Source organism: Salvelinus sp. IW2-2015, unplaced genomic scaffold, assembly GCF_002910315.2.
Source record: "Salvelinus sp. IW2-2015 unplaced genomic scaffold, ASM291031v2 Un_scaffold1814, whole genome shotgun sequence".
Classification (NCBI taxonomy): Eukaryota; Metazoa; Chordata; class Actinopteri; order Salmoniformes; family Salmonidae; genus Salvelinus; species Salvelinus sp. IW2-2015.
The window spans coordinates 100,057-111,168 of record NW_019943187.1 but is presented as its reverse complement, the minus strand read 5'-3'; the positions used below and the strand labels follow the sequence as shown (position 1 = coordinate 111,168).

Here is an 11,112-nt window from a genome sequence, read left to right as displayed (position 1 = left end):
GTTCTGTCTCCTGCTAGGTGGTTAACCTGTTCTGTCTCCTGCTAGGTGGTTAACCTGTTCTGTCCCTGCTAGGTGGTTAACCTGTTCTGTCTCCTGCTAGGTGGTTAACCTGCTCTGTCCCCTGCTAGGTGGTTAACCTGTTCTGTCCCTGCTAGGTGGTTAACCTGTTCTGTCCCTGCTAGGTGGTTAACCTGTTCCTGTCCCCTGCTAGGTGGTTAACCTGTTCCTGTCCCCTGCGAGGTGGTTAACCTGTTCCTGTCTCCTGCTAGGTGGTTAACCTGTTCTGTCCCCTGCTAGGTGGTTAACCTGTTTCTGTCTCCTGCTAGGTGGTTAACTGTTCCTGTCCCCTGCTAGGTGGTTAACCTGTTCCTGTCCCTGCGAGGTGGTTAACCTGTTCTGTCCCCTGCTAGGTGGTTAACCTGTTCCTGTCCCTGCTAGGTGGTTAACCTGTTCCTGTCCCCTGCTAGGTGGTTAACCTGTTCTGTCTCCTGCTAGGTGGTTAACCTGTTCTGTCCCCTGCTAGGTGGTTAACCTGTTCTGTCTCCTGCTAGGTGGTTAACCTGTTCCTGTCTCCTTCTAGTGGTTAACCTGTTCTGTCCTCCTGCTAGGTGGTTAACCTGTTCTGTCTCCTGCTAGGTGGTTAACCTGTTCTGTCCCCTGCTAGGTGGTTAACCTGTTCTGTCTCCTGCTAGGTGGTTAACCTGTTCTGTCCTGCTAGGTGGTTAACCTGTTTCTGTCCCCTGCTAGGTGGTTAACCTGTTCCTGTCCCCTGCTAGTGGTTAACCTGCTTGTCCCTGCTAGGTGGTTAACCTGTTCCTGTCTCCTGCTAGGTGGTTAACCTGTTCTGTCTCCCGCTAGGTGGTTAACCTGTTTCTGTCCCCTGCTAGGTGGTTAACCTGTTCTGTCTCCTGCTAGGTGGTTAACCTGTTCCTGTCTCCCGCTAGGTGGTTAACCTGTTCTGTCCCGCTAGGTGTAACCTGTTCTGTCCCTGCTAGGTGGTTAACCTGTTCTGTCCCTGCTAGGTGGTTAACCTGTTCTGTCTCCTGCTAGGTGGTTAACCTGTTCCGTCCTCCTGCTAGGTGGTTTTAACCTGTTCTGTCCCTGCTAGGTGGTTAACCTGTTCTGTCCCCTGCTAGGTGGTTAACCTGTTCTGTCTCTGCTAGGTGGTTAACCTGTTCTGTCCCCTGCTAGGTGGTTAACCTGTTCTGTCCCTGCTAGGTGGTTAACCTGTTTCTGTCTCCTCTAGGTGTTAACCTGTTCTGTCCTGCTAGGTGGTTAACCTGTTCTGTCTCCTGCTAGGTGGTTAACCTGTCTGTCTCTGCAGGTGGTTAACCTGTTTTCTGCTCCTGCTAGGTGGTTAACCTGTTCCTGTCTCCTGCTAGGTGGTTAACCTGTTCCTGTCTCCTGCTAGGTGGTTAACCTGTTCCTGTCCCCTGCTAGGTGGTTAACCTGTTCTGTCCCTGCTAGGTGGTTAACCTGTTTCTGTCCCTGCTAGGTGGTTAAACCTGTTCCTGTCTCCTGCTAGGTGGTTAAACCTGTTCCTGTCCCTGCTAGGTGGTTTAAAACCTGTTCCTGTCCCTGCTTGGTGGTTAAACCTGTTCCTGTCTCCTGCTAGGTGGTTAACCTGTTCTGTCCCCTGCTAGGTGGTTAACACTGTTCTGTCCCCTGCTAGGTGGTTAAACCTGTTCTGTCCCTGCTAGGTGGTTAAAACCTGTTCCTGTCTCCTGCTAGGTGGTTAAATCTGTTCTGTCTCCTGCTAGGTGGTTAAACCTGTTCCTGTCCCCTGCTAGGTGGTTAACCTGTTCCTGTCCCCTGCTAGGTGGTTAAAACCTGTTCCTGTCTCCTGCTAGGTGGTTAAACTGTTCCTGTCCCCCTGCTAGGTGGTTAAATCTGTTCCTGTCCCCTGCAGGTGGTTAACCTGTCCTGTTCTGTCCCCTGCTAGGTGGTTAACCTGTTCCTGTCCCCCGCTAGGTGGTTAACCTGCGCACCATAAGGCCTTTGGATGTGGACACCATTGAGGCCAGTGTGATGAAGACCGGCCATCTGTCACAGTGGAGGGGGGCTGGCCCCCAGTACGGAGTGGGTGCTGAGATCTGTGCCAGAGTCATGGAGGGTACGTCGAAGTTCTCTTGTATTATACATTACGGCTACATTTTCGTATTGCAAAAGCAATGTGAAGTGTACCATAGTGGAAGAGGCCAATCGAGAGATTTTACTCTGCCCAAAATCTGTCCACGAAGATAAGCCCACGAAGGGAGGAATTTTGTATGGAAGTCGATGAGTGGAATTTGGTTTAAAAAAAATGTTATTGCTATTTTGTAACGTGAGGCTTATTTGATTTAATAAAAGGTGTTGTAATGGTGAGGTTGTTACGCACTGATATGTAGAAGCACGTGGCATTTTGGCAAATTTGAATTTTTTTTCCGGGGGGTGGGGGGGGGGGGGGACTCATCAAGTTTTAGCATTGAAATAGAGGGCTTTCACCATTTAAAAAAAATCTAATTTTAATCAAATTTACATATTTAGATGTTATTGCGGGTGTAGCGAAATGCTTGTGTTCCTAGCTCCAACAGTGCATTAATATCTAACAATTCACAACAATACACACATCTAAAATTAAAAGGGAATTAAGAAATATATAAATATTAGGGCGAGCAATGTCGGAGTGTCATTGACTAGAATACAGTACAGTAGAATAGAATACAGTAGAATAGAATACAGTATATACATATGAGATGAGTAAAGCAGTATGTAAACATTATTAAAGTGGCCAGTGATTCCATGTCTATAGGGCAGCAGCCTCTCTATCAATCAATCAAATGTATTTATAAAGCCCTTCTTACATCAGCTGATGTCACAAAGTGCTGTACAGAAACCCAGGCAAAAACCCCAAACAGCAAGCAATGCAGGTGTAGGAGCACGGTGGCTAGGAAAAACTCCCTAGAAAGGCCGGAACCTCTGAGGTGCAGGGTTGAGTAACTGGGTGGTAGCCGGCTAGTGATGGCTATTTTAAGTCTGATAGCCTTGAGATAGAAGCTGCTTTTCAGTCTCTCGGTCGCAGCTTTGATGCACCTGTACTGACCTCGCCTTCTGGATGATAGCGGGGTGAACAGGCAGTGGCTCGGGTGGTTGTTGTCCTTGATCTTTTTGGCCTTCCTGTGACATCGGGTGCTGTAGGTGTCCTGGAGGGCAGGTAGTTTTGCCCCCGGTGATGCGTTGTGCAGACCGCACCAACCTCTGGAGAACCCTGCGGTTGCGGGCGGTGTAGTTGCCGTACCAGGCGGTGATACAGCCCGACAGGATGCTCTCAATTGTGCATCTGTAAAAGTTTGTGAGGCTCTTAGGGGCCAAGATTAATTTCTTCAGCCTCCTGAGGTTGAAGAGGTGCTGTTGTGCCTTCTCCACCACGGTGTCTGTGAGTGGACCATTTCAGTTTGTCCGTGATGTGTACGCCGAGGAACTTGAAGCTTTCCACCTTCTCCACTGCGTTCCCGTCGATGTGGATAGGGCGGTGCTCCCTCTGCCCTTTCCTGAAGTCCACGATCAGCTCCTTCATTTGTCGATGTTGAGAGAGAGTTTATTTTTCCTGGCACCACTCTGCCAGGTCCCTCACCTCCTTCCTGTAGACTGTCTCGTCGTTGTTGGTGATCAGGCCCACTACTGTTTTGTCGTCTGCAAACTTAAAGATTGAGTTGGAGGCGTGCGTGGCCACCCAGTCATGGGTGAACAGGGAGTACAGCAGAGGGCTGAGCACACATCCTTGTAGGGCCCTTGTGTTCAGGATCAGCGAAGTGGAGATGTTGTTTCCTGCCTTCACCACCTGGGGTCGGCCCGTCAAGAAGTCCAGGATCCAGTTGCACAGGGGGTGGGGTTCAGACCCAGGGCCCCCGAGCGTAATGATGAGCTTGGAGGGTACTATGGTTTTGAAGGCTGCGCTATAGTCAATGAACAGCATTCTTACGTAGGTATTCCTCTTGTTCAGATGGAATGCTGCCATCTATCCACGGTTTCTGAGTTGGGTAGGTTTTAATAGTCACTGTGGGAAAAACATCCCCTTATACCCTTCCTGATGAACTCAGTCAATGTTATTCTCAGAGGCGACCCAGAACATATCCCAGTCCACGTGATCAAGACAATCTTGAAGCATGGATTCCGATTGGTCAGACTAGCATTAAATAGACCTTAGCAAGGGTGCAAGGGTGCTTCCTGTTCGAGTTTCTGCCTATAGGAAGGGAGGAGCAAAATGGAGTCATGATCTGATTTGCCGAAGGGAGAGCGGGGGAGAGCTTTGTAAGGGGAAGTAACAGTGGTCGAGTGAGTACTACCGTCAATGTGGTGGTCGAACTTCGGTAGCGTTTCCCTTCAATTTGTGTTATTAAAGTCCCCAGCTAAAATGAAATGCGGTTTCCAGTTTGCATAAAGTCCAGTTTAGTTATTGGAGGGCCGTCGTGGTATTGGCTTGAGGGGGAATATTCACGGCTGTGACTAACCGAAGATGATTCTCTTGTGAGGTATTCTAGGTCGGGTGAACAAAAGGACTTGAGTTTCTGTATGTTATCACGATCACACCATGAGTAGTTAATCATGAAACATACACCACCAGCCTTCTTCCCGTAGAGTTCTTTATTCCAGTCTGCTCTAGGGATGCACGATATATCAGTGAACATATCTGAATCGGACGGTATTAGCTAAAAATACCAACATCGGTATCTGCCCGATGTCTGTCTAGTTTAACACCGATGTGCAAAACCGAAGTGCCTATATAACGTAGGTACATGACGTAATGACGCCACGTAAAATTTTGCGCTACACGTGCAACACAGCATTCCTAACATAGCCCAATGTCTGCTGTGTGGATCGAGCAGACAACAAGTCCTGCAGTCATTTGAAAGAGTAAGAACATTTCAGCGAGACAACTCAAAGGTGAATTCCATTAACGCCAAGATAATGGAATTCATTGCCCTTGACAATCAACCGTTCTCTGTCGTGGGTGATGTTGGCTTTCGCCGACTGGTCGAGCACCAGTACACACAACCAAGTGCGCTATTTTTTCAGATGTTTCCCTACCGGAGTTACACAGTAATACCGTCACTGCTATCAGCTTCACGACGTACATACTATGGAACGTTGTTTGGGTCTTTGTGTCAAAAAAGATACAGTAGCACTGTCAAAGCTGTACAAAAAAAGTCTGCAAACACCGGCCACAAACGATCCGTTTACAATACCGCGTTGGTAATAAAGCATCATTCGATTTACAATGGGGTTTACAGCGAAAGCATACCATGTGATTGTTTGAGGACGGCGCCCCACATCAACATATTTTTCAACCAGCACAGGCTTCACAAAATCACAAATAGACATTAAATAAATCACTTACTTTTGAAAATCGTCCTCTGTTTGCAATCCCAAGGGTCCCAGCTACAACATGAATGGTCCTTTTGTTAGATAAAATCTTTCTTTATATCCCAAAAAGTCAGTTTAGTCGGCGCCATCGATTTCAGTAATCCACTCGTTCAACATGCAGACAAAGGAATCCAAAAAGCTACCGCTAAACTTTGTTCAAACAAGTCAAACTACGTTTCTATTTAATCCTCAGGTATCCTAAAATGTAAATAAACTAATATTTCATACGGAAAGTAGTATGTTCAATAGGAAAGCAAAATTAGTAAGCGCGCTCCGAAAGACTGATATTGTTCCAGTGCTCTCTTCACCAAAACTCAAAATTCTTGCTTGTTTTTCAAAAAACAAGCCTGAAACCTTGAATAAAGACTGACATCTAGTGGAAGCCATATGAATTGCAATCTGGGAGACGGAATTACATAAGACCCATAGCTTACCATTGTAAGAGCCTGGGATCTCAAAAAAAAAATCTTCAGATTTTTGCCTGCCAAATCAATTCTGTTATAGTCGCCGACATTATTTTAACAGTTTTAGAAATGTTAAAGTGTTTTCTATTCAATGCTGCCAATTATATGCATATCCTGGCTTCTGGGCCTGAGTAACAGGTAGTTTACTTTGGGCACATCAGTCAGGTGGAAATGCAGGAAACTAGACCCTATCCCTAACAATAGTCAGTTAAGAACAGAATTCTTATTTACAATGATGGCCTACCCCGGGCAAACCCAGACCACGCTGGGCCAATTGTGCGCTTTTCTATGGGACTCCCAATCACGGCCAGATGTGATACAGTCTGGATTCAAACCAGGGACAGCAAGAGCCAGAAGGTTACATCATCCATGGGCTTTGGGAAAGACATTAAAGAGCTGCCTAAGGCTGCAGTGAGGATCCTGAGTAATGTCCAGTGTCCAGTGACGCCTCATGCATTGAGATCCGGTGCCTTAGACCGCTGCGGCCATGTGTGTGCTAACTATTTAACTGTACTAGAATGCTAAACAGGCTGCTAAAAAAATATATATCGGTATTGTTTTTTTAGGGCAAGGAAAATATCGGAATCGGACAAAAATGTCATATCTGTGCATCACTAGTCTGCGCGATGAACTGAGAACCCAGCTGGCTGTATGGATGAGGACAGTATATCCAGAGAGTCATGATTCCGTGAAACAAAGTATGTTACAGTCCCTGATGTCTCTCTGGAAGGAGATCCTCGTCCTGAGTCGGACTAGAAGTCCAGTCCGAATACCTGTTCTCCACCGGTGGCGTCTTGGAGCAGCCTCTGGGATAAGTTAAATTGCCCTAGGGGGTATGAACAAAGGATAACATTTATGAAAGTCGCGTTCGTGGTCGGAATGCTGGTGAGTTACCTCCTCTCCGATATCAATAAGTTATTTCTGGCTGTATGTAATAAAAAGAACGTTCTGGACTATTAATGTAAGAAATAACACACCAATAAACAAAGTACTGCAAAGTTGCTTCGGAGCTAGAAGCCATGTCTTATATTTAAGTAGTAAACTGGGTGGGGATTCCTTTTGATTTGTGCTCAATCAACCAATGAAGAAGAAAATGTACTACTTAAAATGGAGGTAGTCTCAATGGTGCTGCCTATGCTGTCACTGATGCTATAAGGGTGCATACAAAGATGAGTCCTCTATTTATCTCTATGGCTCACAAGTGTATCTGCCCTCTCATTGGCTAGACTGGTCCCACCTGATTTTGCCTCCTGTCTGCTTTCCATCTTTGAGGACATGTATTTCTGTTGTTTGAACGGTCACTCGAATGTCTTGTCAATATAATAGACAATCTTTGAATTTGCCAAAATGTACCATAAACCAAATGGTAATTTAGAAGCATGATTTTAATTTACACAACAAAGTGTTATAAGGAGGAAATTATTTAACATTTTAGTAAACTGAGCAATACATAGGTAATTATTTATTTTAATGCACATTGTTGTAGAGAAGTTTAAATTATAGTTCTCACATGCATCGGATAGGTACAGGAAATGTTTTACACAGTCATTCGTTGTCATGCTGCCAGATTACAATGAGGTTGATGGTAAATGTTGCCCTACATCGCTTAGTGTGTGACTAGAACTGCAGCCATATCTACCTACATCCCCATGCTGGCTTTTCTCTGAAGTCTAAGCTAGGTTGTGCCTGGGTAAACATGGGTGAACTAGATGGAATGCTGCATGGGAAGATCAGGTTGCTGCTGAGAGTGGTGTTGGAGGGCCAGTTCGGGTCTGGTGTTGCGGACGGCCAGTTTGGGTCTGGTGTTGCGGAGGGCCAGTACGGGTCTGGTGTTGCGGAGTGCCAGTATGGGGTTCAATGGCGGGAACCTGGTTACTGGGATTTACCGCCTAAAACCACTGCCCTTTCCCAGGATAAATAACTGAGAGAAACTGGTAAATTATAAATTATTTATATGAACAGCATGGCGTGAAATGGAGCTGTTAAATGATATGTGATGTTTTAATCTGGCTTGTCTACGGCCTTTGAATGATGAATCATTAATGCTCAGGGTGGGGCCAGAAGACATTTCAGTTGAATGCATTCAGTTGTACAACTGACTAGGTATACCCCTTTCCCTTTCCAACTGACTAGGTATCCCCCTTTCCCTTTCCAACTGACTAGGTATCCCCCTTTCCCTTTCCAACTGACTAGGTCTCCCCTTCATCTTCCCTTGTGCTCCGCTGGCCTGTCTCCTTAAACGCTCATTAGCTCATTAGCTCTTAGCTAATTAGCTCATGCAGGAAAAGCTAGACTAGAATAGCTTGCTGGACATTATTTTTGATAGCGTTTCTTATACCAATGGACTATTCGAAGAGGGATGCATCTCTTGTTTGCTGAATGTTAAATACAGCAGCCAATAGAACTCCCTGGTAGTTTGAAAGAAGAGAGAACGGGCTATATCAGTTATTTAGTGTGTTCAGAAAGTATTCAGACCTTGACTTTTTTTAAACATTATAACCTTATTCTAAAATGTATTGTTTTTTTCCCTCATCAATCTACAGACATTACCCCAAAATTACAAAGCAAAAACTTTTTTTTTTATACATGTTTGCAATGTGTTTAAAAATAAACTGAAATCACATTCTGTAGATTGATGAGGGAAGAAAATGATTTAATCCATTTTAGAATAAGGCTGTAACGTAGCAAAATGTGGAAAAAGGTTAGGGGTAAGGGTCTAGAAACTTCCAGAAGGACAACCATCTCTGCAGCACTTCACCAATCAGGCCTTTATGGTAGAGTGGCCAGACGGAAGCCACTCCTCAGTAAAAGGCACATGACAGCCTGCTTGGAGTTTGCCAAAAGGCACCTAAAGGACTCTTAGACCACGAGAAACAAGATTCTCTGGTCTGATGAAACCAAGATTGACCTCTTTGGCCTGAATGCCAAGCATCACATCTGGAGGAAATCTGGCACCATCCCTACGGTGAAGCATGGTGGTGGCAGCATCATGCTGTTGGGATGTTTTTCAGCGGCAGGGACTGGTAGACTGGTCAGGATCGAGGGAAAGATGAACGGAGCAAAGTACAGAGATCCTTGATGAAAACCTGCTCATTACCTCAGACCGGGGTGACAATTCACCTTCCAACAGGACATCGATCAGAAGCACACAGCCAAGACCATGCAGGAGTGGCTTCGGGACAAGTCTCTGAATGTCCTTGAGTGGCCCAGCCAGAGCCCAGACTTGAACCTGATCTAACATCTCTGGAGAGACCTGAAAAATAGCTGTGCAGCGACGCTCCCCATCCAACCTGACAGAACTTGAGAGGATCTGCAGAGAAGAATTGGAGAAACTCCCCAAATACAGGTGTGCCAAGCTTGTTGCATCATACCCAAGAAGACTTGAGGCTGTAATCGCTGCCAAAGGTGCTTCAACAAAGTACTGAGTAAAGGGTCTGAATACTTATGTAAATGTGTATTCTACAAAACTGTTTTTGCGTTGTCATTATTGGGTATTGTGTGTCGATTGAGGGGGGGGGAATATTTAATACATTTTGAATAAGGTTGTAATGTAACAAAATGTGGAAAAAGTCAAAGGGTCTGAATACTTTCTGAATGCACTGTATGTGGATGGGTTGACTTATGTCATTGCCTTCGATCCTAGTGATAAGAGCTTTATGGGCAGTTTTCCCAGATTACACCTGCACACTAGGCTTCATCTGTGGACTAGTAGGTTTAATCTGTGGACTAGTAGGTTTCATCTGTGGACTAGTAGGCTTCATCTGTGGACTAGTAGGCTTCATCTGTGGACTAGTAGGTTTAATCTGTGGACTAGTAGGTTTCATCTGTGGACTAGTAGGTTTCATCTGTGGACTAGTAGGCTTCATCTGTGGACTAGTAGGCTTCATCTGTGGACTAGTAGGCTTCATCTGTGGACTCGTAGGTTTAATCTGTGGACTAGTAGGCTTCATCTGTATCTGGGGAAAACAGCCCTATAAGCAAGCTGAAGTTGTATTATGCCAATTGTAGGAATACCCACATGGGTGTGTGTTCTGAGAGTTATGACTATTAAAAAACACACGAGCCATTCTCAGGGTCTATGTTAATAATGATCTGTCCTGTTTCCAGGCCCAGCCTTCAACTACCTGGATGCCCCTGCAGTCCGCGTGACCGGTGTAGACATCCCCATGCCCTACGCTAAGATCCTGGAGGATCACAGTGTACCTCAGATCAAAGACATCATCTTCTCAGTCAAGAAGGTTTTGAATATGTAAACATACCAAATGTCTCCTTCCCACCCCTCCGTTCCTTGCAGACCAACCTTATTTACCTTCTAAGTATTGACTTATACAATAGTAAGTACTGCAGGATGTAGAAGAATAAGACCTTAACAATTTCCCTTAGGTAAAAGTCCCCCAATGAAGATGGTAAATTATACATATGGTCAAAATTTGTAACATTTTATTTAGAAACTGTTAGTTGACTTAGAATTTTGTTTAACCATAACAAAAAATAAATAAATTGACTAGCACAATTATTATTGCATTGACTATTTTTTTTTTTCACCTTTATTTAACCAGGTAGGCTAGTTGAGAACAAGTTCTCATTTACAACTGCGACCTGGCCAAGATACAATAAACAAGTCAATAACACAGTAGGAAAAAAACAAAATGAACCGCATTAAAAGGAAGATTACTAGATAGTTCAACATTAATACTAATAAAATAAACCTGTATCATTCTACTGTTAATATTGATAATTATAAAATACACTTTAGGAAACATTGAAATCCCATTGTTATTTAGCCCATTCGTACTGCAGGATGTTAAGTAGTTTTTTCATTTTGGACATGCATATTGCCGTCATTGTAAATAAGAATGTGTTCTTTACTGACTTGTCTAGTTAAATAAAGGTAAAATAAAAAAAAATGCACCTTACAAAAGTGTCTATGTTGTGTCACAGTAAAATGGGGAAGGGGTCTATGTGTAGACTCAAGGACCAGAGTAGCCAAGGTAGGTGGGAATGAGCAGGACCCACGGTTGGAGAAAAACAATTACTCAATTGATTTCAGATGAAGAATTTCAGGATACATGGCTTGTCTTGAAAAACACTTGTCCATAGCAGTCAGTAACACTCAGGACACAAAAATAACCATTTAGTCTTGAACAATTTTTAAATAAACCAATATCTTATAGAAATACTTTTATTTGTATGATAAGAAGTATAATATATTTTCCATAATTATTAATTTACATGGTATAAGAAC

General features: G+C 44.3%; 1 protein-coding gene across 1 annotated transcript; it reads left to right on the top strand.

The window, feature by feature from the left end:
* Window positions 1–1,927: 1,927 nt before the first annotated feature.
* LOC112072069 (pyruvate dehydrogenase E1 component subunit beta, mitochondrial-like) lies at window positions 1,928–10,350 on the top strand. The gene is made up of 2 exons (XM_024139486.2): window positions 1,928–2,113; window positions 9,975–10,350. Exons 1-2 carry the CDS (start codon window positions 2,029–2,031, stop codon window positions 10,118–10,120), a joined length of 231 nt encoding a protein of 76 aa, XP_023995254.2. The 5' UTR covers window positions 1,928–2,028; the 3' UTR covers window positions 10,121–10,350.
* The last annotated feature ends 762 nt before the right edge of the window (window positions 10,351–11,112 follow it).

Bases quoted from the DNA above. Each gene is read 5' to 3' on its own strand.
- LOC112072069 (XM_024139486.2), top strand. From the start codon at position 2,029: ATGAAGACCGGCCATCTGTCACAGTGGAGGGGGGCTGGCCCCCAGTAC. The intron at 2,114-9,974 runs GTACGTCGAAGT...TCCTGTTTCCAG, and splicing joins CTGTGCCAGAGTCATGGAGG to GCCCAGCCTTCAACTACCTG.